At 52.9% G+C, this 25044-nt stretch overlaps 2 protein-coding genes across 33 annotated transcripts; one reads left to right on the top strand and one right to left on the bottom strand.

The window, feature by feature from the left end:
- The first annotated feature begins 19 nt into the window (after positions 1-19).
- ELOB (elongin B) lies at positions 20-5465 on the top strand. The gene is made up of 4 exons (XM_045383107.3): positions 20-143; positions 253-387; positions 1809-1914; positions 5306-5465. Exons 1-4 carry the CDS (start codon positions 60-62, stop codon positions 5416-5418), a joined length of 438 nt encoding a protein of 145 aa, XP_045239042.1. The 5' UTR covers positions 20-59; the 3' UTR covers positions 5419-5465.
- Positions 5466-6004: 539 nt separating this feature from the next.
- On the bottom strand, positions 6005-24777 carry SRRM2 (serine/arginine repetitive matrix 2). Of its 32 annotated transcripts, none has more exons than XM_074028631.1 (17): positions 24568-24777; positions 20772-21045; positions 19798-19905; positions 19436-19600; positions 18839-18916; positions 18346-18408; positions 18221-18253; positions 17987-18037; positions 17728-17820; positions 16887-17085; positions 9139-15839; positions 8805-8899; positions 8120-8407; positions 7181-7546; positions 6943-7056; positions 6701-6814; positions 6005-6554 (listed from the first exon to the last, which is right to left on the bottom strand). In XM_074028631.1, the coding sequence occupies exons 2-12, from the start codon at positions 21011-21013 to the stop codon at positions 8887-8889; spliced, it is 7746 nt and encodes a 2581-aa protein (XP_073884732.1). In that variant the 5' UTR covers positions 21014-21045; positions 24568-24777; the 3' UTR covers positions 6005-6554; positions 6701-6814; positions 6943-7056; positions 7181-7546; positions 8120-8407; positions 8805-8886. The 32 variants fall into 32 exon arrangements, with proteins under 32 accessions (XP_073884732.1, XP_073884731.1, XP_073884725.1 ...); XM_074028630.1 differs by having other exon boundaries at positions 7181-7780; XM_074028635.1 differs by having other exon boundaries at positions 6375-6554; positions 6701-6811; positions 7181-7780.
- Between the last annotated feature and the right edge of the window lie 267 nt (positions 24778-25044).

Consider the following 25044-nt stretch of genomic DNA (forward strand, 5'->3'; position numbering starts at 1 on the left):
GGCGGCTGCTTGGTGACACGGGGCGGGGCAGCGCCGGGGAAGGCGGGGCGGCGCGGGGCATGCCGGGCCACGCGCGGGCTGCCGGGAACGGGGCGGAGCGCGGCCGCGCCGGCGCGTCGAGGGGAGAGGCAGCCGCCGCGATGGTGAGCGGGCGTGGGGGAGGGGCGGCCGGGCCGGGCCGGGGGCGGCGGGGGGCGGCTGGGCCGCGCGGGGGGCCCGGGCCTCTTGCTCACGCCGGCCCGCCGCCCCCAGGACGTGTTCCTTATGATCCGGCGCCACAAGACCACCATCTTCACGGACGCCAAGGAGTCCAGCACGGTGTTCGAGCTGAAGCGCATCGTCGAGGGCATCCTCAAGCGGCCTCCTGACGAGCAGCGGCTGTACAAGGTGGGTCCCGCGGGCGGGCCGAGGGGAGCGGGTACCCGGCGACGGGCACGGGGCTGACGCCGACGCTGTCTGCGATGTAAACAGTGGCGGCCGGCGACGCCTGCGGGCGCCCGAGCTGCGGGCTGGGACATCCGTTGTGCGGGTGAAGCGCGAGCTGCGCTCGCCGCGGGGATCTCTGGTCCAGGGGCGATGTTTAGACCTCGTGCTGGGCCCCGGGCGCCGAGGGCACCGTGGCATCCAACCCCTGCAACGGTATCGCCCGCGCCGTGCAGTTGACGAAATTGAGGTTCGGCTTGGTCTCTTAACCAGCCAAAGGTCATTGGCAGCGCCAGGGTTCGAACCACGACCCCTTAATTCCCAGCTTTCTTCGCAGGCCCATCGGAATCACGCTGTCCCCCGGGACACTCCTTGGGGTGGAGGGTGGCGGACTCAGTTAATGCAAAGAAAGTCTGGTCCCACTCGTTCTTCACCAAGCAACCGTTGTTACCTCCCTACTTCCTGCTGATGTTCTAGAAGACCCCCTTTCCCCTTGTAAGCGAACTGAGATTATTCAGTTAGAATGACTTGGGGTTTGGGGTCTGCATTGGGGAATCAGATGCATCAGCCTCCGGTTTACGTGTCCCAACATTGTGAGGTTGTCGCCTAAGTGCATTGATCAGATTCTAGAGCTGGAAACTGGGCAACTGACTTTTAGCTCCAGGCTCAAAGCCTCAGCTCTCATGGTCTCTAAAGGGTTTTCCTCACTGATAACTGCTGACACTTAGCGAATATTAAATGGCCGTGCCTGTGCCTGTCCCATGTGCCACATATCTACTTAGTGCTTTATGTTCCTTACTAGCTCATTGAAACCCTCTGGTGGCCCTATGAATTGAAAGTCTGGTAATTCCTAGTTTACAGATGAGGAAACTTTGCATCAAAAGGCTCAACTACTAGCCAGCAGCGGTGGCATGGTCCTGTAGTCCCAGCTACTCTGAAGGGTGAGGCAGAATTGCTTGAGCCCAGGAGTTCCAAGCTGGAGGGTGCTATGATAGTGCTTATGTAGGGTCTGTGCCACTACACACCTGGGCAACATAGCGAGACCCTGTCTCTAAAATAAAAAAACGTTCGAATGACTTGTCCGAGGTGGCAGAGCTGGGATTGAAACCCAGGTCTGCCTATCTCCAGATTAGCTTGGCTCCTCAAATTAGATTTGCCTGGAGAATTTGGATAAAACCAGATTCTAAACCCTACCCTGGGAGGTTCTGACTTAGAAGTTCTTGGATATAACCCTGGAATCTGTGTATTTGACAAGCAGAGCGGTGGTCCTGGGCCACACTGAGGGAACTCTCTTCCTCCTCTGACTTCCTGTGTAGTTGCTGGTCAGAGGTCTTTGGGACTTGCCCCACATGGGGCCTCTCCCAAGATCCTGCTTCTCTCCTCAGGATGACCAACTCTTGGATGATGGCAAGACCCTGGGCGAGTGTGGCTTCACCAGTCAAACAGCACGGCCACAGGCCCCAGCCACAGTGGGGCTGGCCTTCCGGGCAGGTGAGAGGGGACTGGGCTGGGTGGCAGCCAAGCACGTTGGGGACACCATTCCAAAGAGGGTCATCAGGGAACCTGGAGTTGAAACCTTCGGGGCAGTGTCTTCCTCGTCCCTAAAGAGCTGGCAATATCCTTTCACAATGTGTTTGTTTCCTCATTTTTTTTTTTTTTTTTTAAAGAAGCAACCAAATGAGATGCTTATAGAAACCGAAGCTTATTTCCCGAAGCTAACTCACATTTACAGGCGCTGAGTGCCTGGCTCTGTGCTATGTGTGTTACTCTGTGTGTGGCTTCCACTGCCCTGTCTCATCCTCTCAGTAGCCCCGGGAGGTCCACATACCATCATCCCTGTTCTGCAGATGAGGACACCGGCTTACCGGCAGTCACACAGGGAGCCATGGTTAGGATGCTGGCTGCCGGGCCCTTGCTGGAGTCAAACATCATGTCAAGCTCTATGCTGTGTATCACTGAATCCCTCTGCATCTCTGTGTGGTTGAGATTTGGATTTTGCCTGTTTTCAGGTTCAGTGAAGTGAGCCCTGGGAGGTTAGGTCACCTGCTGGGACTGCCACGTCTAGGATTGAGATCCAGAGCCTGTGCTTCCATCAGCCATACCCCACCCCTGCCCAAGCTTTAGAAACCTGGGGATTAGGGAGTGGTTTACTACTCGCCAGGGTATCTTCTTCCATCCAAGAGAAAGGGAGGGGGGATTTTAAATGTTTTGTCTCTGGGAATTTGAACAGAGGTTATAGAGCTGTGTTTTCACAGCCGTGGACCCAGCAGCTGTGTGGATGGCTAAGAAAACTTTATTCAAGTTATAAAGAATTATTAATATTTTTCTGCCTGTAAGGAAACATAGCAGAGGCTGAAGAGGAAGAGTATAGTCCTAGCTCCACCTTTCCGTTCCATAAGTTCAGGCTAGGCCTCAGTCTCAGCATCTATATCCTCTAGCCAGCTACCTTGCCCTCCTGGCCCTCCTGGCCCCGGTTTTCCCTTCTCCTTAAACGGGTGTGATGAGACTGGCTTCACAGCAAGGTGGTGTGAGTCCTCATGCACCCCAGGTCTGGCCTGCTGCCAGTGCCCAACAGATAGGAAGCTTCAGAGCCTTTCTGTGGGCTCTTTCTGCCAGATGGTGATGTTAAGAGTTAGGTGCCGGGCTGGCACAGACATACAGGTCGTGCCCTGTACATGGGTGCATTTTGTTGTTGTTGTTGTTTCTGAGACAGAGTCTCAATCTGTTGGCTAGGCTGGAGTGCAGTGGTGCCATCCCAGCCCACTGCAGCCTTCACCTCCCGGGTTCAAGAGATTCTCCCGCCTCAGTGGCCTGAGTAGCTGGAATTACAGGCATGCACCACCACGCCCAGCTAATCTTTGTATTTTTAGTAGAAATGGGGTTTCACCTTGTTAAGTCAGCCTGGTCTCAAACTCCTGGGATTACAGGCTTGAGCCTTGGCTCCTGGCCCAGGGGTGCCTTTCTGAAGAGAGCAAGTGAGTGCCAAGAGCATATCTGGTCTGCTTCCCCCAGAAGTGTCACTTTCTCTAATTTGAACAGTGGTACGCTAGAGGTTTGCTGTGACTTGGAAGATATTGATAGACCCATTTTGCAGGTGAGAAAATCAAGGCTAAGGAAGGTGACTTGTTTTTCTCCCACAGCCCCTAGTACGGCATGGAATGTGGTGGTGACTCTGGAGCCCAGGTCACATCAGCCCTCTTGCAGGTGAGGGCTGTCTTGATGGGGCACAGCATGGGCTGTGAGCTCTTTGCTTCCCCATGGACTGCTTGCAGAAACACACTTCCTGGGTGCAACTCAACCCATCACCATGTTGTTCCCAGGCCTTGAATGGGTGCCCCGCCCTCCACCTCTCCCCTCCCCCAAGCTTACCACTCAAGAAGATAAGACAGTGTTTCAAATCAAATGTTAAAGAGCATTGTCCAGGCTCATCACGAAAGAATGAGGGAGGTAGTGAAGGCACGAATGGTCACAGGTTTGTGGCTTGGAAGATGCATTAGATTAAGCTGCGTCAGTTTCTGAACCTTGGCACAGTGGGCACATTGGGCTGGATTACTGTGTGGGTTGCCTTGTGCACCATAGCATGTGGAGCCGTATCCCAGGCCTCTACCCACTAGACAGCGTTGGAACACCCCACCTCCCCAGTTGTGACAGCCAGAACTGTCATCAGGCATGCCAGCTTTCCCTGGGATGCCTGATCAGTTGAGAACCCTGAGCCAAGCAGAGATGGGTCTCCTAGCTGGAAGAAAGCACAGGAGAAAAGCTGTGGGTTTGTTTGCTGTGTGTTGGGGTGACAGTAGGGACAAGACAGGGAAGGCCTTTGCCTTCCTGGAGCCAGTCAAAAGGGCAATTTGTCCAGTGGTAAGTGCCCCCACGCCCAGGATGTCAGGATGTCTTGACTTTTGGGGGTGGGTGGATTGGAGGTTCATCTGAGGAGGGGACCTGAGTTGGACCCTGAAAGTCCAGAAGCAACCAGCCATTCTGAGTGCTGGGACCAGCAAGTGCGAAGGTCTGAGTTAGGAAAGAACATAGAGAGCCAGAGCCTGAGAGCATGGGAGGCAGAAGGAGAGACAGAGAGCAAGGACTTGATGGTATTCAGAGCATGATGGGAAGCCACTGGAAGGTTTTAAGTAGGGGAGGAATAGTCTAGTTGATTTTTTTTTTTTTTGAAACAGAGTCTTGCTGTGTTGCCCAGGTTGGAATGCAGTGGCTGATCTCGGCTCACTGCGAGCTCCGCCTCCCGGGTTCACATTCTCCTGCCTCAGCCTCCTGAGTAGCTGGGACTATAGGCACCTGCCACCACACCCGGCTACTTTTTTTCTATTTTTAGTAGAGACGGGGTTTCACCGTGTTAGCCAGGATGGTCTCGATCTTCTGACCTTGTGATCCGCCCACCTCGGCCTATCCAAGTGCTGGGATTACAGGTGCCTGCCACCATGCCCGGCTAATTTTTTCGTATTTTTAGTAGAGACGGGGTTTAGTGTTAGCCAGGATGGCCTCGAGCTCCTGACCTTGCGATCTGCCCACCTCAGCCTCCCAAAGTGTGTGAAGGAAACAAGGATATACATTCTGGGTGAAGGGTGATGCTGGCTGCAGGTGGTCAGCCCTCAGACTCACTAGTGGACATGGAAGATGAGGAAAGGGGCCCCAGCATGGTCAGTGGGAAGGGCTGGGGACCTTCAGGTTGGGCCCACAGGGGTAGGAGACATTGCTGTGGGGCCATGGGGCAGCTGGAACAGGGAGGTCAGCTCTGTGGAGACCAGCTGTGTGGACGAGTGTTCGCATGGAGATCCCCAAAGCTGCAGATGATCACCTATGAACACCAAGGACCCAGCTGGGGCAAGAATTGGGATATCCCCTTCCAGCTCTGCTCCTTCCTCCACAGATGACACCTTTGAGGCCCTGTGCATCGAGCCGTTCTCCAGCCCACCTGAGCTGCCCGATGTGATGAAGCCCCAGGACTCGGGAAGCAGTGCCAATGAACAAGCCGTGCAGTGAGGACCCCCAAGAGGCCCATTCCCCCCAATAAAAGAGATTTGGGAGTCTTCCTGGTTGCTGCCTCTTTTTCCCAACCCTCCCTGGGATGGGTCCCACTCCCTGTGGGCTCCTTTTGGGGCTTGTTCTTGGCAGTTCCTGTGCTGTCCTGTCTCCCAGACCCTGGCTGAGAACTTGGCCCAGCCTGCTGCTTAAAGACACCATGGGTACCTGGGTTGCCTTGAGACCCAAGCCATTGTTAGCAGTTAGCCAGCTACACCAACCACTCCAGGGGAAGGGGAGGACTAGGAGGGACACAAAGACCACAGGAAGCCTCAGGGACAACACATTCCAGTTTTAGGCCTTTTTCCTTCTAAGTGCCCCCCACCCCCACACTCTGCATGTCCACTCCCAGGGGCCTCTTGTCCTGAGGACAATGGCCAAGAGCAGAAATACAAGCTGGAGCCTGTGTCCTGGTTTGACAGCACGTTCAATGAGGGAACCCCAAAGCGGACGCACACAGGTCCACCCACACTGGGGGCTGCAATCAGGGAGGGAGGTGGCTGCCCCCTTACCACACCTTTAATAAACAGTCTACAGACCCAGTTCCTGCATTTCTCATTTTTATTTGACAGAAAAAGTTGCTCTTGCTGTACAGATTTTAAAAAACCAAAATGCCTTTAAGAAACGTGAAAAGTTGGGGGGAGGGGTACACAACCTCATGGGGGGCAGTAGGGACCAACTAATTCCAACTCCTGCCCCTTCCTTCCAAGAACACCTTACACAACCTCCAGTCCCAACCACCATCACAGTCACCCCTGGGAACTTTTGGATACAACTGGGGCCATGCCTCCCTGGCCCTGACTCCAGGCTGGGGTGTCCTGAACTGTATCCTCCCCTCCCCCAACTCCCATCTGCATTCCCTCCCACCCCAAACCCCCCAGAACACGTGAACCAGGAAGAACTCACGGAGATTAACATTTCACAGGAACAAAGAAAAAAAAAAGGGAGGGAAAGGGAGCCCTTCATCCAAGGGCTGCTAAGGTTCAAAGGAGAGCAGACAAGGACCCTCCCACGGCTCTGCTGGGGAAGAAGGGACACTCCCTGTGGCTCCAGAGCATGGGGTGTGGTGGAATCCCCCAAAGACAATTTATGGAGACCTGCAACAGAAGATAGGGGTCAACAGGGAGTTCTGACCCTAGTCCTCAAGGCCAGCTTCTGGGCCACTCCCAAAATAGGGCTGCCACCCACCACCACCACCACTGGCTCCCAGAAGGCGGCCTCAGCCTTCCAGGAGGATGCGCACCTGGAGGAGCGGTGTCTCATGGGCCGAGGGCTAGGTGTCTCCCTCCTGCGCTTGTGGCTGGGGGATCGGCTGTCCCCACGCTGGCCTCTCCGGGAACCCCGCTCACTGCTGCTGCTGCAACACAGGACAGACATCAGGCCACAGAGTGGCACCACCTCAGGCACCACAGATCCACAGTTTTCTTGGTAGAAAGCAGTGGCAGCCAGACAGGGCTGGGTGCTGACACCTGCAGCTGGCCTTACCTCTGCTGGTCCCGTGGCGAGGGCTGGGGCGAGGGACGGCGACGCTCCACAGGCGAGTAGCTGAGGGACCGAGAGTCCCTAAGGGAGTCTATTGGCTTCCGGGGACTGCGGGACCTGGGGAACACAGTAGGATCCAATAGCACCACACCCTTTCAAGCACAGCGGCCAGCACTCAGGACCACCCACCCAGGTCCTGACCACCAAACCTCACACCACACAGGGCCAGCCTCAGACCCACCTTTGTCCGCTCACTCACCCATCCGCCCGCACACCATCCACCGAGTGCCCAGTGGGCAGGCACAGGGTGCAGCGGGGGATGCAAAGATAAAAGACATTCCCTGCCCTTGAAGGAGCTCAGTGGTGAAGGAAGGCACGCACGGCCCCGTGTGTGGGAAGCAGGGCTGGATGTGCGTGGCTCTGGGGACCCAAGGAAGGAGGACATGGGGCAGGGCAGGGAAGGGGCAGGGCAGTCTTCTCGAAGGTGCTGTTTGAGCGGAGTCTTGCAGAACGAGGAGTTCACCAGGCGGACAAGGAAATTCCAGGCAGAAGGAACAGCATGTCCAAAGGCATGGGCTCTCCTTAAACTGCAAGGCGCTGGGTGTGGCTGGAGCACAGGGCATGTGTGGGGGCGGGCAGGAGGAGAACACAGGGCGGGCAAGGCCCGTTGGTGAAGAGCCTCACACGCCACTCCCGCAGAGGTGGGGCTTTGTCCTGCAGGCCACAGGGCGTCCCGAAGGATTTGTGGAGTGGAGGGAAGTAGCCAGATGTGCGTTTTAGAAAGGTCCCTCTGGCTACATGTGGAAGAGAATGGCGTGGAGGCGGGGAGACAGGGAGGAGGCTGTGGACAGAGTCGGGAGAAGATGATGGTGGCCAGACCAGAGCCCTGGCGGTAGCAACAGGGAGACAAAGCTAGAACCCTGGGACCAGGCTATGTGTTGAGGGAGGGAGAGGAAGAAACCAAGGACCCCCCAGTCCTGGCCTGAGCGCCCCTGTGGATGGCGCAGCCCTTCGCCAGAACAAGGTGCAACAAGCGGGGGAGAGAACAAGCGCCTCTTCCCCCACAACCAGATGCCCAAGGTCACGTGAGACACCCAGCCGGGAGCTCACAGCCCAGGGCCCTGTCTCTGGATAAGTCACTCCCCCACCCTCCTTCCATCTCAGGTAAGGCAGCACTCACCTCCGCTCGCCAGGGGGTGGCTTCTTGGGGCTTGCAGGTTTGGGCAAGGCCTGAGGGCCAGGCTTAGCAGGGGAAGGCGAGGAAGAGGAGGAGGAAGAGGAAGAGGAGGAGGAAGAGGAAGAGGAAGAAGAGGAGGAGGAAGAAGAGGAGGAGGAGGAGGAGGAGGAAGATGAAGAGGAGGAGCTGGAACTGGAACTGCTAGAGCGCCTCTTCCGTTTGGCTGGGGTTGGCTCCGGAGGACGTCCCTCTCTAACAGCCTCCTTTGGGGCTGGGGTGGGGCTGGGGACCCTGTGGGAGGAGAAGAGTGTCACAAGGAGACAAGCTGCCCCAGCCCCAACCCTACCTTCCTTGGCCTGGAGGAACGGCAGTGGGGGGAGGGGTGCCTGAGAAAGGCGCTGGGAGCTCTCCTAGCCCTGTAAGCCAGCAATTCTCTGGAGAGCAGTAGTGCGAGCTGACCCAACCTCTGCTAACAGAAGCAACAGGCTGGGGCCCGCAGCATAAGGGATCAAGGTTAAACCTCAAGAATGTCCCTGATGGAGGAATAAGGCCTCTGGGCTCAGGTGTGGAAGCTGAAGCTGGGTAGTCTCCTTCCTCGGAGAGCCGCAGCTTGGGGAGGCCCCTGTGAGTGCAGGTTGGCTGGGGAAGGGGCCGTCCTGCCTGGAGGCAGGGAGAGGGATGGGATGACCTCTGAAGATCCTTCCAGCCCAGGGAGTTCCTCTTGAGGTCTAACTGCCATCCCTCCTGCTGTAAAATTAAGTCCATTTCCTCTAGTTCTGTCCTCTGTAGAGACGGAAAACTTATCATTATCCTCTAGAGAATGAACCTTCGGAGACTTTTATCTGTCCCACTCCTCCTCCCTCCGCCCCCGCCCCAGCATTCTCTTCTACCCCCAGCCTGAGGGTCAAGGTCCCCATACCTCCTCCAAGAGTCAAGCACCTGTGACATGGTTTCTCCCTCCCCACTCCCAACCCATCCCCAATACCTCCCCACTGAAGGATGCTAAAGTCAAGCTCCCTCACCTCTTTAGTGCCACCTCAGGTTGCACAGGAAGGCTAGAGCCCTCCGAGTCGCTAGAACTGGAGCCAGAGGAGGAAGACGACGACGACGACGATGAGGAGGAGGAAGAAGAGCTAGAGGACGAGGAGGAGGAGGAGGAACTCCGCCGCTCCTTTGCTGGCTGCAGGGCGGCTAATACAGACGGCTGCTGGGCCCCAGTAGAGGCAGGTGGCTCCCCCACATCAGAGTGGGGCACCCCGGGGGCAGGGACAGAGAGCATGCCATTGTGGTCACCAGCGGAGGACGTGGTCGTTGCCACCGCCCCAGAGGAAAGGGACTGAGACCCTGCTACGGGGGTGGTCTGGGCAATCAAAGAACGGGACTGGTCTGAAAAAGCAGAAGGCACAGGAGACCTCGGCTGATCCTGTGCTGGAGGGAGAAGAGACTGTGAAGGAGCCTGGCCCATTCTAGAGGAAGGGGAGGGAGCCCGTTCAGAGGTCATTCTAGACTGGCTTGGGGCAGACGGTGGTGTTCTGGACCTGGCTCGGTCAAGGAGCGGTGGTGAGGTTCTGCCACTGACACGCTCATAGGCAGAGAGGGGCACCCTGGGGCTGGTGAGGTTTGCACCAGACAATGTTGGAGCCATCCTAGCACTGGTGAGGCTCGCGGGGGCCAAGGCTGCAGCGGTTCTGGAGCCGGCAATATTCACAGGAGCTGTGGCATGTGCAGACCGAGGACCCACCAGGTTTGCAGAGGCTGGAGCCTGTGGTGTTCTGGAGCTGGAGGGATAGTTTGCAGCAGTTGGTGGGGTGCCAGAGCCTGTGAGACTCAGAGCTGCCAAGGCAGCTGGGGTTCTGGCCCCTGCTAGGTTCACAGCTGGGGCTGTGGGAGTGCGAGGGTCAGCCAGGTTCACAGCCGAAGGTGCCACCGCTGTTCTGGGGCTGGCCAAGTTCATGGCCGCTGCTGCAGCTGGCGTTCGAGTGTCAGCCAGGTTCACTGCTGTTGGGATGGCAGGTGTCCTGGCGCTGGCTAGGTTCATGGCTGCCGCAGAGGCTGCAGGAATCCTGCTGGCAAGGTTGGCTGCTGGAGCGGTTCTGAGACTCATGAGAGGCACCGGGGCTGGAACCTGGGACATTCTTGCAGCAAGGCCAGCAGCAGACATGGACGGAGGAGGCCGAGCAGTGCCAAGACTGATAGCGGTCAGGGCAAGTGCAATCCTGGACTGAGCATGATTTTCTGGCACAGATGTTCTCTGGTGGTCAGGTATTCGGGGACCTGGACCATCCATCATGGAGCCACCGGCTTGCTGCAGGACAGACATGGGTGTTCTAGAGCTGCCAAGGGGTTCAAGCATTCCAGGTGATCTGCAGCGGTCAAGAGGTGTTGGGGACATGCTAGGACGACTAAAGCAGCTCATTCTGGAGCTGTTGAGTGCTACTGGAGGTGTCCGCGAACCAGAATGATTTCTTGTTGCTGGAGGAGTAGCAGATCGTGAACGATCAGAACTACTTCCAGATGCTGAACGCCTGCGGATGGCTGGAGGAGATCTTGTTAAGGACCGTTTGCCCCGAGCTGCTCGTGGAGTACGGGATCTGGAGCGGCGCCGGATAGCAAGTGGTGAGCGACTTCGAGAACGTTTGCGTGGCAACAGTGGCGTTCGAGACCTAGAGCGGCGCCGAATAGCTGGAGGTGTCCGGGACCTAGAGCGGCGGCGTGTCACTGGTGAGGTTCGAGAGCGGGACCTTCTTCGAGTTACTGGAGATGTGCGAGATCGAGACCTCCTTCGGGTGACCGGCGATGTTCTGGATCTTGATCTTCTGCGAGTGATAGGTGAAGTTCTGCTTCGAGATCGCCTCCTGGTTACTGGTGGAGTCCTAGATCTGGACCTTCTGCGTGTCACTGGTGGAGTTCTAGAACGGGAGCGCCGGCGTGTTGTTGGTGTTCTGGACCTTGAACGACGACGGGTTACTGGTGGTGTTCTGGATCTGGATCGCCTTCTGCTCACTGGGGATGCTCTTGACCGGGATCTTCGTCGAGTCACTGAAGTCCTGGACCTTGACCGTCTCCGGCTGACTGGTGAAGTTCGAGACCTGGACCTACGTCGGCTTATCAGGGGGGTTCTGGACCTGGATCGCCGGTGAGTGGCTGGAGAGGCTCGAGATCTAGAGCGTTTCCATGGGGCTGGTGATGTCCGTGAGCGAGAACGCTTCCGACTCGTTGGGGGTGTCCGAGAGCGGCCTCTTCGGCGTCGAGAGGAGGTCCGGGAACTTTCCTGCCGGGCAGGGGACCTTGAGTGATAACCAGAGCCTCCCCTCCGTCGCCGAGTAACCCGTGACCTTGACCGGCTCCGCTGTCTTCGCCGAGAGGTTGACTGAGAAGATCCAGACCTATCTCGACGTCGGGTTGTTCTGGTTTTCTCTCTCCTTGAGCGGGAACGGGACCTCTGCAGTCCACGAGGCTTTGGTGAAGGAGAGCGGCCTCTCCTTGAGGTTGTCTTAGTGCGTGGAGATGAAGCTGAGCGCCGTCGGCGTGAAGACCTTGACTTTTCGACTGGCTCCGGGGAAGACACTGAAGGACTTCTCCGGCGCCTTGGGGGAGTTCTAGAGCGAGTTTCTGGTGAGGATGAGGCAGAACGGCTTCTACGGGAGAGTCTGGCCTTCCTCGTTAGCTCAGGAGATGATCGAGAGCTGCGACGTCGAGGTGGTGTACGAGACTTGGTCTTGGGCTCTGGTGATGACCTGGAACCTCTGCGAGCAGTTCTGGATTTGGGCGGATGTTCAGGAGAGGACTCGGTACTGCTGCTTCCTTCAGGAGAAGGGCCTCTACCTTTGCTTGATGAACCTGATCTGCTTCGTCTGGGAAGGGCCCGAGGGGCTGGAGCTTTAGGTTCAGGAGAGGAATCAGAAGCACTCTGTGCCCTGGGTGCTGCTCTTGGCTTATCTTTCACTTCAGGGGAGGAACCAGACCTACTGCGCCGAGGAGAAGGTCGAGATTTGCTGTCAACCTCTGGAGATGATCCAGAGCGACTCCTCTGCCGAAGTGGGGTTCGAGTCTTGGCTTTAGAATCTGGAGAAGAGTCTGACTCACTTCTTTCCTGAGGGGATGCACTGGGTTTCACATCAAGTTCTTGAGAGGATCCCGAACGACTTCTCTGCCCCAAGGGAGTCCGAGCCACAGTTTTCTGATCAACTGATGATTCTGACCCACTTCTTTCTCTCTGGGGGGTAAGACACTTGTTGTTGAGCTCTGGGGATGATGGAGAACGACTCCTTGGCCTAGGAGTCTGAGGCAAAGCTTTCGGTTCTGGCGAAGAATCACATTCGCTTCTCCCTCTGGATGGTGTTCTAGGTATATCTTTCATTCCAGGAGAGGACCCGGACAGGCTGTGCCTCGAGGGAGTCCCAGACCCATCTCTAAGTCCTGGAGAAGACCCAGACCTGCTTCTCCTTGATGGAGTTCTGGGTAAACCATCTTTCATTTCAGGAGAAGATGCAGAACTACTTCTTTCTCTCGAGGGTGTTCTCGGTACAGCATCAAGCACAGGTGAAGAGACGCTCTGATTTGAAGACATCCCTGCCTTTTCCACTGCATCTGGGGATAACTCAGAACTGCTGCGTCTAGAGGATCTTGTCGATTGTTCTTTCATGTCTAGAGATGGATCTGTTTCCAGCTGATTAAGAAAAGGTCCATTCAAATCTTCTTTAACCTCAGAAGAAAATCCAGTATTCATTTCTGTACCAAGTGGGCCTGAGTTTCTAAATTCTAAAGATGATTCAAAGCTGTTCTCCCTGAGTGGGGAGTTAGACAGTTCCTTATGTTCTGGAGAAAAATGTGGCCCACCCCAAGATGAGGCTACTGCAGGAATTTCTACTGCTTCCAAAGAAGCCTGTGACTGGCTCTGATCAAGCGTCAAAGACACAGCAGGCCTTTCTTCTACTTCAGGAGATGATTCAAAGTTACTTGCAGACATTTCTTTAAGTTCTGAAGACAAATGAGACAGGACTTGGCTTGTGGGTTCTTCAGACTTCTCTACCACCTCCATTAACTCTTCATCTTGGCTTGATGTAGGCAATGCACTATTTTGCTCTTTTGTTTCTGGAGATGACCCAGTACCACTTCTGTCCCTTGACGGGGTTCTAGGTGCGTCTTTGAACACTAGTGAAGACTCAGGTCTATCCTGTACTGGAAAGGGACTAAATTTGTCTCTTTGTCTAGGAGGTGATGCAGTAGCATCCTCCTGAGGGAGTAAGGCCATTTTCTCTTTTGATTCAGAAGTCTCCAATCTACTCTGCCCCAAGAAAGAATTCGAGTCCACTGTAGGATGTGAAGAAGAGTCAGACTGGAACCTGCTCAGCTCAGGAGACATTCCGGATTTCAATGTAGGACTCGCTGACAACTCACCTCTATCTTGTCTTATTGGAGATCTGGATGCCAGCTCAGTGATTGGAGATGAAGACCTGGACTGACCTCCCTTAGGCGATGTTTGAGATTTGCTCTGCAGAGATGGTGATTCTGAGTGACTCTGTCTCACTTCTGGACTTGAAGTATCAGATCTGTGGTCTGGTGAAGTTTGAGATTGTCCTTTCAGTTGCAGAGATGAGAGTCCAAAATAGCTCTCACCTGGTGGTGTGCTAGATTTTACTCCTGCACACAGAGAGAAGGATCCAGGGCAACTCTGAACTAGTGAGTCTTTAGACTTCTCTTGGGGACATGGCGACTTTGATCTAGAAAGACTTGGCCCTGGTGGAGTTTGGGCCTTTACTTTGGGGTGTGGTGAAATAGACCCTGAGTGACTTTGTCTTGGCGGTGTTTCAGGTTTCACTTTGGTATCTGGTGAGGAGGACCTAGAATGACTGTATCTTGGCAACAATCTGGATTCCACGTTGGAGCAGGGAGATACTGATCTGCTTCGCCGTGGAGTTGTTCTCGATGTCACCCTACTAGGACTTGGAGAAGAGGAGCCAGAATGGCTTCTTTGCCTTGGTGATATTACCGCCTTCACTTTGGGTTGTGGAGATGATGACCTAGATGGGCTCTGTCTGGGAGGTGTGCTAGATTTCACTCTAGGAGGAGAGGACCCTGAGCAACTATGTCTCGAAGGGGTCCTAGATTTCAACTCAGGGTCAGGTGATGATTCAAAACAGCTCCGTCTTTGTGGCGTTACAGATTGCTCATTGGCCTGGGGACTTGTTATGGACCCTTGCCTTGGTGGTGTTCCAGATTTCACTTTAGAATGAGGAGACGAACTGGAATGACTTCGTCTTGATGGTGTTTTAGATTTCTGTTTAGGTGGCGGAGAAGAACTGGAGCGACTGCGTCTAGGTGGCGTTCTAGATTTAGCTTTAGGTTGGGAGGATCCAGAGCGACTGCGCCTGGGTGGCGTCTGTGACTTTTGTTTAGGGCATGGGGAAGATCCTGAAAGGCTGCGCCTCAAAGACAAACGAGATTTTGCTTTGGACCGTGGTGAAGACAGAGATCTGCTCCGCCTTGAAGAAATGCGTGATTTCTTCATTTCTGGGCTTGAATTGGACCTGCTTCTTCTCTGAGATGTTCTGGATTTGTTCTTCCGGTCTGAAGATGAGCCAGACCTGCCTCTTCTTTGAGGTGATCTAGAGTGAGATCTTCCACGTCTAACTAAGCTTCTACTGCGGGATCTTCCTCGTCTTGGTGTCCTAGATCGAGACCTCCCTCTCCTGGCTGGTGTTCTGGAGCGTGAGCGACCACTGCGTCTAGCTGGGGTTCTAGAGCGTGAGCGGCCACGTCTGGCTGGGGTTCTGGAGCGTGAGCGGCCACGTCTAGCTGGGGTTCTGGAGCGTGACCTGCCACTTCTCCTGGCTGGTGATCTACTACGAGACCTCCGTCGTACTGGCGATCGGGTCCTAGATCTGCGCCTAGCAGGTGTTCTAGACCGAGACCTGCCCCTCCGGGCTGGTGTTCTAGACCGAGACCTACGCCTGGTAGGTGTTCTGGATCGTGATCTCCGCCTGGCAGGTGTTCTAGAGCGTGACCTGCCCCGCCGGGCTGGTGTTCTAGAACGAGATCTGCCCCGAGTGGCTGGGGATCTAGAGTGGGACCTCCCTCGCCTTGCTGACCTAGACCTGCCTCTTCTCTGGGTATTTCTGCTCCTAGACCAGCCTGGTCGCTGAGGAGACCTAGAGCGGCCACGTCGCTGGGGGCTTCTAGATCTTCCCCACCTCTGTGCAGACCTGGACCTACGCCACTGGGGAGATCGGGATCGAGAATGACCTCTCTTTGTAGGGGTTCGAGACCGAGATCGCCCTCTCTTAGCGGTGGCAGGGCTACGGGACCTCCCCGTCCTACGGGAAGGGGTATGAGAATGTGATTTATCCCGTTTTGCTCGGCCATGTGAGCGATTCTTGGATGTGGGAGAAGAAGAAATCTCTCGGTGGGACCCCGGAGCTGGAGCAGGTTTAGGACTTTCTGGGGAAGAGCTGGCATGCCGAGAAACTTTGGTAGGTTGAGGGGATGGTGGGCTGCTCTCTGAGGAAGAAGACTGGGGAAGTTTCTCAGGAGACTTAGGTGGTGAACGGCCCCGAGTGGGAGAGGCCTCAGATGGGGGGTTCACTGGCTCTTGGCTTAAGGGGGTTGTTGCAAGTGGTTGTGGGGAGCCGCCATGTCGCTCAGCAAGGAGCGGAGTGGGAGCAGGTGGTTCTGGGCCTGTGCTGCTCCTTTCCGGAGAGGGGCTAGGTCGAGCTGCAGATTTCTAAGAGTGAAAGAGAGAGTAGGGATAGGGATTCATAAACGCCAAGACTTCACATCACTCCTAAGATCCCAACACCCTTTCCAATAACTTTTCTTTTACACATCCCCTGACCACAAGCAATCACTTTCATTCAATAACAAGGAATTATATAAAGAACAGTGGGGAAAACATATGAAGATATGGATAGTCTGAGAATCTTAAAACTGAAACACTAAACGCAAATAACTAACACACTACTACATTTAACAACAAATACCACTACGAAATGTTATCAAAGCGGAAAAAACTATCTTTAAATGGAAAAATAAGCAGTTTCCTAAAGCGAATGGCAACTTCACCTTTTAAGAATAACTCTATTAAAGGAAAAGAAACAACATGAATAAAGATGTGAGAACATGATTTGTTTGAAGAGTAGAAAAGCAGACCAGGATGGAAAGAGTACAGGAAATGAGAAAAAGACCAAATTATTAAAAGCCTTAAATGTAATTCAAAAGCAATAAGGAAGCAGTTAAGTTTCTGAGGTCAACCAACTTGTAATTTGGAAAGGTAATCCTGGATGACATGGAAAATTGATGACAGAGGCCAAGAATTTACACTGTAATCACTAAAGCAAGAGGAAATGATTAACGCTTAAAATTAGAAAAGAAAACTACTGAAGACTATTCCAGTGTTTCATTCAAACTATTGGTGGCACCCCAATGGATTAAACAGTTTTAGTGAGACACAACGAGCATTTAATGAAAAAAGAAAAGAAAAGAAACACGGCGTACACAGATAAAATACAACTTTTGTTCCAGTTCTGTGTATAAACAAGATACAATATAAAACCTATTAGTATCCAGTGAGATTTGATTCTAAAGGGTTCACAATTCAGTCTAGTAACAACACTACAAGTTCTGCAGATACAGTAAGAAAACTGGGAGATCAATGCAGAAAAAAATAACCGAATTTATTTTAGTAAGTTACTACCTCTCCCTTTCATGTCACAAGTTTATCCTAAATCTATACACTTGCAATCCAATGAACATCACCAACTCAGGAACATACCTCCTTCTTGTCTTTATCTTTGTCTTCATAAGGGCTGCTAGGCTGTTTTGTAGCAGGCTCCGGGCTACTAGGCCGTTGTGTGTTGGTAGTACCTGGTTCACTGAAAGGTGCATCTCCCTCCCCTCGTCGCCCTGAAGCAGGGGAAGGACTTCGCCCAGTCAAGGCAGTTGTATGAGTTTTAGCTGCAGCACTTCGAGACCTGCAGGAGTTAATTGAGGATGGGGGAGAGGAAGGAAATCAGCTCAAAGGGAGAACAGGAAACCCCCTCCCCAACTCCCATCCACCTTTTCCAACTGTACAACCCTCTTCCAAAAAGCCTGCTTAGTCGCATAACTCAAATCATTCACTGAAATGCAAGTACAGTCCACTTTGGTTCTTCTCTTCCCAACACAATCCCAAACAGTGTTCTCCCTCTACCCCTTCACTCACCTCCCCCAAACATCCCGAAACCATCCACCCAGCCCACTCCCTACCCGCTTCATTCACAACTCACCTCTGAGCCCACCTCCTTCAGGAAGCCTTCCCCGATTAAGGAAGCCAGGGTAAGGATTCCTTCCTCCCCCAGACACCACGAACAAACCACCACCCCCCCTATTCTGGCAGTCCATATACATCAGAACGAAACAAAAAATAACAAATAAACAAAAACAAAAAAAAAAAGAGAAGGGGAAATGTATATGTCTGTCCATCCTGTTGCTTTAGCCTGTCAGCTCCTAGAGGGCAGGGACCGTGTCTTCCGAATGGTCTGTGCAGCGCCTAGCACACCGTGGGCGCTCAATAAATATTAAATTAATTAACCCATCATTCCCTCTCCCTCCCTTCCTCCTGGACTACCCCTTACCGACTGCGGGAAGTATCAGAGGAGGAAGCAGAGTCAGCAGAAGTTGAACGGTGGGCCCGGCGGCTCTTGGGGGCTGGTGTTGTACTTCGAGACCTGAAGGAAGACCACCGCCACAGCTCAGGGTACTGCTGTACCTGCCCTGGATTTTCCTCACCTACCCCTCAACCTTTTACCAGTTAGGGACATAACTGACTCAACCCCTTCCCACTAAGGTGGTGTTCACTTACTTTCTAAGCAAATTCCCCACAAATTCACTCACCGCTTTCGCTTTTTGTCCTTAGATTTACGTTTGCTCTTTGGAGTGGGAGACCTGAGAAATAAGGAAAGATTGTTAAAAGTAACTTTTTTAAAAAAGGAAATAAAACCAAAAGTGAAATGTAAAGAGTTAGGGAATGTTAACAGGAGAAAGATCAAGGTATTGAGCTTCACTTCAAGAAAAAGAAATCACCACTCTACATGCCACTGTGCCCCCAATGAGTTAAAGAGCTCTTACCTATGCTTACGCTTCTTGGACTCGGATTCTGACCTGTCGGAAAAAAGAGAAGAAAATACATAAAAAACACCTCTGCCTGAATTCAGCAAGCCTTCTCCAATCACTCAAGTACTCACACCTCGTACCTGTGCTTCTTCTTCTTTGAACTTTTCTTTCTCTCCCGTCGAGGAGAGCTGCTCTCTGACCTGCTAAAGATGGATTCAGAAGCAAGATCATTCTGCTTGGCTTCTTTCCTGGCCCTCCCACTTACAATCTCTCCCCTAAAAAGGTTTCTAAAACACTTGAACATCCTAATAGCACTAATGCCCCAGACCTAAGCCCAGGACTTCTTTCTTTCTTCTCTAACAAGTAACTCCTTAAGTCAACAAACCTCAAAATGAAAAAGGAAATTCCAGAATCCAAAATGTTGCTGGCTGATCTTAATTGGCAACACTGCAAACTCAACACGTCCCCACTGCAAAACTCAGATATTTCTTCAAGGTGAGGCCTCAGTGGTAACTCCCTCCTCCCTGACAACTATCTCCTGCTTTGTGGAAGCCAGAACTGTCCACTTCCAGAGAGAGAGTACACCACAGGACTGGTCCTCTGGCTAGCAAAGTAACTTTCCAACTAACTTACCGTCCTCTATCTTTCTTCTTTTTCTTCTTCTTCTGCTTTGGGGTTGGTGAGCGAGAACTGCTAGACTCCCGAACAAGGCTGGGGAAAGATGAAAAGCAGCAGAGATGAGCGCTAGGACAAACGTTCCTTTCTTTTCTTTAAGACAGTCTCAAAAAAATATTTTAAAAAATTTTAAAAATAGTCTCGCCCTGTTGCCTCAGCTGGGGTGCAGTGGCAGCATCATAGCTCACACTGTAACCTCCAACTCATGGGCTCAAGAGACCCTCCTACCTCCACCTCTCTAAGTAGCTTAGACTACAGACACGTGCCACCACCCAGCTTTTTTTCTTTCTGTAGAAAGGGGGTCTCACTATATCGCCCAGGCTGGTCTCAAACTCCTGGCCTCAAGTCATCTCCTGCCTGAGCTTCCCAAAATGCTGGAATTACAGGCGTGACCCACTGTGGCTAGCCCTTGGACAAATTTTCTTGGACACCTCAACTTCAGAAAAACAAAATCTGAAGAGTTTGGGAAAAAATCAGTCCACCAAAGGAAAAAAATAGAGCAAGGATCTTACAATCAAGAAAAGAAGCTGACAGTGGTTTCTTGGCCTTGTATACCTGTAAGGTTTGGGAGGCTCAGGAGCCGGTTGTTTAGCTTCTCGGGCACGACGCTGAGGATCAAAAGAGCTGCCATCTACGTAAGAATCACTGATGCCAAAGGCAGCACGGAGTCTTTCATTCTTCTTCTCATTCAATTCTGCCAACTGGTGAGTCTCCGTGACCCTAGAGAAAAGAAGGGCAAAAGTCTGAAGGAAATATAAAGGACAGAGCCATATTCAGAACACAAGTATAAGCAGGAGCGAAATAAGACATGGAAAAGGCAGACAAAAGCAGGAAGTCCCACGTAAGGAAAAGGACGGGAGCGGCAGCCAGCAGCCAGAGTAGAGTCCAGAGTCATCGAGGGAGAGTGCAACACTCACGCTGGCCTCTGCCCTGGGGTCTCCTCCTTGCCCCCAGGGTTCACATCCTTCTCCAGCAACATGAGTCGAAAGGTCGCCACTTTCTCCTGAATTTGCTGTTCCTCGTACCTGAAGAACAAATCCCTTCAGGGTTAAGCTTGACAGGACACTTTCCCCAGTCCCAGGTTTCCATTTCCCTCATTCCCAAAAGGGGCCCTTCCCTCTCCATGCACACACAGAAGTTTTCACTCGCTGTCACCCAAAAGTTCCTTCTCTTCAGTCTAATCTTTTCCCATTATCTTTCTTCCCTCTACCTACTACTCCCGCTAGAACAGTGGATTTTAAATATGCTACACTTCAGGGGCCAAAAGAAAAAAATTAAGCAAGCAGGGTTTCAAGTGCTCCTCCCCAACTTCAACAAGAACGTGCCTTTTATTTCCTGGGATTCCAAAGTGAGGGATACTGTATAAAAGGGTCACCACTGCTGAAGTTTAAAACCACTGCTCTAAAAGTTTTCTGCCTTAATGTGCTCCTTTTCCAAAATTTCCCTTCCCAGCCCATGATTCCCTCTTCAAATGTTCTTCTAATTCCTCTTTTCCTGCCCATGCTACTTTCCAAGGTCTCAATCCTTATATCCATTCTTCTTCTTTTCTACCAATGACAACACCTATCAGCTTACCTAGCTCCTCTATCTGGTCTCTGCTTTCCCATCTCTCCCCTGAAACACATTTTTGTTCCTCAACGGCCCCTCCCTTCTCCCATGTGCCTCCATTTAATCCCTCAGGCTCCCATCTATGCCTCAGACACACAGCCTTCTCATTTCCCACTCTGCACTGTCCCTTAACTGTTTTCAATTCTCTAGAGCTCATTTGCCTCCTCCCCTACCACAACTCCTTGCCAGGACTCTTTCAACCACCCTAAGCTCCCTACATCCCACCTAACACCCCCAGCTCTGCACTCATTCAGTGCTTGACTCTCCCCCAGCTCTCCCTCACCCCTGCTCTTCCATCATCTCCTCCAGCTCGAGGCATCGCAGCTCGACGCGCCGCTTGCGCTCGTGGTCCAGGATGTCAGGATTAGGCCGCTTCACCAGGGCAGCCTCCAGGCGCCGCAGTTCCTCCTCTCCCTTGTAGTCAGGCCGCTCACCCCGGCGGCCCCGCACCAGGGACAGGTTGCGCTGGACGTAGCCGTTGGTGCCGCTGCCCCGGGGCGTCGGCAGCCCGATCCCGTTGTACATGGCCCCGTGCCCGGGGGGGGGCACCACCGCTCCTGAGGGGGAGCGGGGAGACACGGGTCAGGCCCCTGGCCCCAAACTAACCACTTACCACCCCACACCCAAGTCCCTGCTCTCCTTCATCCCTATTTCAACATTTATCTTCACACTAAGTCTTCACTATATAACGCTCCACCATCCTCCTGGTCTGCCAAAAAAACCACTTCTTCGTCCTTCCAAATTTCCTACCAAATCACAGCCCAGTTCTTACAACCTTTCTCTCAATGCCCTTGCACAGAATTCTAAATAATCCCTCCCTGCACCTAGATTTTCTTCTTTTTCCACCCTAGGCAAACAAGGATCTTGTTCCTCTAAAATCTCTCCACACTGTCCCTTTTCATTTTCCTTTGGCCCCAAAATGCACAAGGAGCATCTTACCAACTACTCTACTTTCTAACCTCTAGTAACCAACCAAGGCACAACAAATACCAGACATAGATCTGTGGCACCCAAGGGCCTCTAGTCCATGTCCAAAGACTCTCCCAAAAACTGACCTACGGATTTCAGACCACCCTATATGAATACGAAATAAACTACACAGTCCCTAGGTATCTGAACAGCAGACTACTTGGTTCAGAATGTGCAGCCTCACACCCCAACTAAAGGTCAGCACGCACATCAGAAACACACATGAACCTTGGATAATCTTCATACACTTCACCTCCCAGGTAAGGGCCATTTCCTTGATTCCAAATATTTAAAGATCCTATCAACCATCCTGATCTTTTATTCCTCCAATTCCTCCAATTTCTTTCCTCTCAATAGGATTTACTACAATTTGCAGTTCCTCCAAGTCTTGCCAGCTGTCAAATATTATCTGCTTTCAACTCTGCTCTATTTAAACACATCAAATCAGTCTCTGTTCCAACCGTTCCCATACCTTCTCCATATTCCTTGCTCTAAATCTATCTAGAAACCCTCTCTACACCCCACTTTCATTAATCTCCAACTGTTGGCCTTCCCCACCAATCCCCTGGATAGCACTTCCTAGTTTTTTTTCTCCCAGCCCTGCCGCTTCCTTCTTTCCTGTGTTAACCCCATGCCTCGTCCCAAGTTCTAGCCTTTCAACTAGTCCCAACCCTGATGTGACTCTGAAAAATTCTCAAGTCCCAGCTTTTCTAGTGAGATTCCTTGGCTACACATACTCTCTTTCTCATCCTCATCCTCTCCAAGATAGTTTCCTAGAACATACACGTATGAGGAAAAACTACCCAGAAAAAACCCTATGGAATAGACAAAGTGGAGAGAGTGATCAAAGACGTAAAAGAACTGGATAAAAGGGAAGGATGCATTTAGAAAATTCCAGAATGAAGAAGCATCATACAAATGTTTGGAAAAATATACTAGTGCATGCACGCACACAGAGTATATAGAAGGGTGCTAGCCCATACCTCCTCACCCTAGACTAAGGATGGGTCCCTACCCAATCCCAGTAGCAGACCCAATATCGAAAGTAGAAGGTGACAGAGGAAACTAAACCTGGAAAAGGCAAGCAAAAATCCAGGAAAAAATGAAAAACATTATGACTCAAAAAATCAATTTCTCTACACCCCAATCCTCATTTTCATCTTCTAGTTCCAATCCTCCCCACAGTTTAAAACTAGGTCCTTCTTTGCCTCTCCCTACCCCACCAAATTTCTGCTTCCCTTGCAGGCATGTCTTTGACCTGCAATTAATTCTTCAGCTCAACCATTCACCCACACTTCCATACCACCTCACACAAAAATCCTCCCACTCCCTAAGAAGGGAAAACCGAAGGGAAACCCAGGCCGAGTAAGGTGGCTCACGCCTGTAATGCCAGCACTTTGGGAGGCCGAGGTGGGCAGATTACCAAGTCAGGAGATTGACACTAGCCTGGCCAACATGGTGAAACCCAGTCTCTATTAAAAATACAAAAATTAGCTGGGGGGCGGCGCGTGCCTGTAATCCCAGCCACTCCGTAGGCTGTAGGCTGAGGCAGAAGAATCGCTTGAACCCGGGAGGCGGAGGGTTGCAGTGAGCTGAGATCGCGCCACTGCACTCCAGACTGGCAACAGAGCTAGACTCCGTCTCAAAAAAAAAAAAAAAAAGAAAAAAAAAAGAAAAAAAAGGAAAACCAGTAGGTGCTAAGCAAAGGATATTAGGTCACAATGTTTCGGAGAACTTTTAGGGAATGAGCCACCCCTACCTCACAAAAAAAGACGACGACCCCACAGCATCTAAGGGGGTGCTAAGACACGGAAAGTAGGAACATCGACACCACACACAAATCACCAAACCAAACGATTTTATAAAACTCTTAAAGTGGGGGCCATAGACAGCGGATATGCAAAAGTTAACCAAGGTAAAAGCAGAAAATAAAAGGTACAAAGAAAGACAAAAAGACCCTTTTCTGTTGGGAAACTATCAGAGTGCCAAGCTAACAAGGAAGTAGAAAGATATCCTTAAATTCAACATTAAAATATGCAAAAAAGGAAACGGTACCAAAAGGGGACACAAGGGTTGTCCAAGAAAATGGACCTCAGGAAGCACAGCCAGCTCAGCACCGGGGCGCTCCAGCGCGGCTGAGTGGACACAAAGAACCCAGAAAACTAAAATAGTAGCTTTAGAAGAGCCCTAAGCCCACGCACTTAGGATGAAAGGCAACAAAACATTCTGAAATTTTGATCCAGATTCGTCCTAACTGAAGGCGAGTGGAAACCAAGCTTCAGAAGAGCTGTGTGCCAAATAACGCCTGAAACCAACCAGAAAACTTATATACGAGTCTGGCGTTTTCTTCCCAACGAAGGTCTCCAGAAGCCTCCTTAGTTTTAACACGAATTCTCGGGAAATGTTAAAAAAGTGTAAGAAAAAAAGGAACAGTCTACCTTACAAATGTAAACTGAATGCCTTCACTTTCTTCACAATTTTTAAGATCTGGGGTTTCTCCCCGCCACTAACAACTCAAAGGCTTGATAGCACAGTCCAAACCATTTAAACCGGGCCCACGGAGTTCAAGGCCCTCCTCGCAGCGCCGGGGGCCTATTTTCGGCCTTGCAGAATGGGGGAGGGGGCTGCGCGGCGTCCCGCAGTCTGGGAGGCCCCTGGCACGGGCAGCCCAACGCTGAAGAGAAGCCCGAGAACAAGAGATCGAGAGCCTGGGGCAAGGGTCCGGGAGCACGTCCCCCGCCGCCGCCCCTTCCCCGTCACTTAAGGGCCGAAAGCGGCAGCTGCGGGAAGGCCCCTCGGCCGCACGTGTGGTGGGGAGGAGTGAAGCCGAGGCGGCGCGCTCCCCCCTCGCCAAGGGCGCTCGCGAACCCCAGTACAGGCGGCTGCGAGCGCCGTTGTCATGGGGGAGGGACGGGGGGGTCGAAGCCCGCGCGCGACAGGAACGGCGGGAAGGGGGAAGGGAGGCGAAGGTGTCCGCGCCAGCGAAGGGCGGCGAGCGCGCGTGCGCGCGGAAGAGCTCGGCGGCCTGGGCCGTTCTCCGCGCGCTTTGGCCTCGCGCCGAGGCCGCCGCCCCTCCCCCACCCGGCTCGCTGGCTCCCTCACCCTCTCACCCGCCGCCTCCGCCCGCCGCCTCCGAGGGGGAGAGGTCTTGCCGCCGCCGCTGCGCGAGCTCCCGAGTCCCTCGGGGCCTGAGGCCGCCGCCTCGCCTCGCCGGTCCGCCCGCCTCAGCCGACGCCGACGCCTCCTGGCTTCCTCAGGGGCCGCAGCGGGCTCCGACTGCGCCACTCGTACCCCGCCTGGGCCGCGATGCACGTCAGCACGACTAACTCCGTGCGTCAGCACGCAAACGCGCGTCGCGGGGCTTGCCGGGAACTGGAGTGCGTCCCGCAGCCTTTTGCGCAGGCGCCGAAACCACAACGGGAAGTATCGTTTCTTCAGGCACAAGGCAGGTTTCACCCTGTTGCCAAAAGACTAAGCGTCCCGTTGGCCAGTGCAACGAAGAATGGAGGAATCGACCTAACACGCCGCGTATTCGGAGGCCTTCCGCTGCAGGGAGGAGCCACAGGGCCTAGCGCCACCTAAGCGGG

Source organism: Macaca fascicularis, chromosome 20, assembly GCF_037993035.2.
Source record: "Macaca fascicularis isolate 582-1 chromosome 20, T2T-MFA8v1.1".
NCBI classification, from domain to species: domain Eukaryota; kingdom Metazoa; phylum Chordata; class Mammalia; order Primates; family Cercopithecidae; genus Macaca; species Macaca fascicularis.

Bases quoted from the DNA above. Each gene is read 5' to 3' on its own strand.
- SRRM2 (XM_074028619.1), bottom strand. From the start codon at position 21,013: ATGTACAACGGGATCGGGCTGCCGACGCCCCGGGGCAGCGGCACCAAC. The intron at 18,409-18,838 runs GTAAGTTAGTTG...ATCCATCTTTAG, and splicing joins AAGAAGAAAGATAGAGGACG to CAGGTCAGAGAGCAGCTCTC. The intron at 8,408-9,138 runs GTGAGGGAGCTT...CTCCTCCCACAG, and splicing joins CCTGAGGTGGCACTAAAGAG to GGTCCCCAGCCCCACCCCAG.
- ELOB (XM_045383107.3), top strand. From the start codon at position 60: ATGCCGGGCCACGCGCGGGCTGCCGGGAACGGGGCGGAGCGCGGCCGC. The intron at 144-252 runs GTGAGCGGGCGT...CGCCGCCCCCAG, and splicing joins GAGAGGCAGCCGCCGCGATG to GACGTGTTCCTTATGATCCG. The intron at 1,915-5,305 runs GTGAGAGGGGAC...CTTCCTCCACAG, and splicing joins GGGGCTGGCCTTCCGGGCAG to ATGACACCTTTGAGGCCCTG.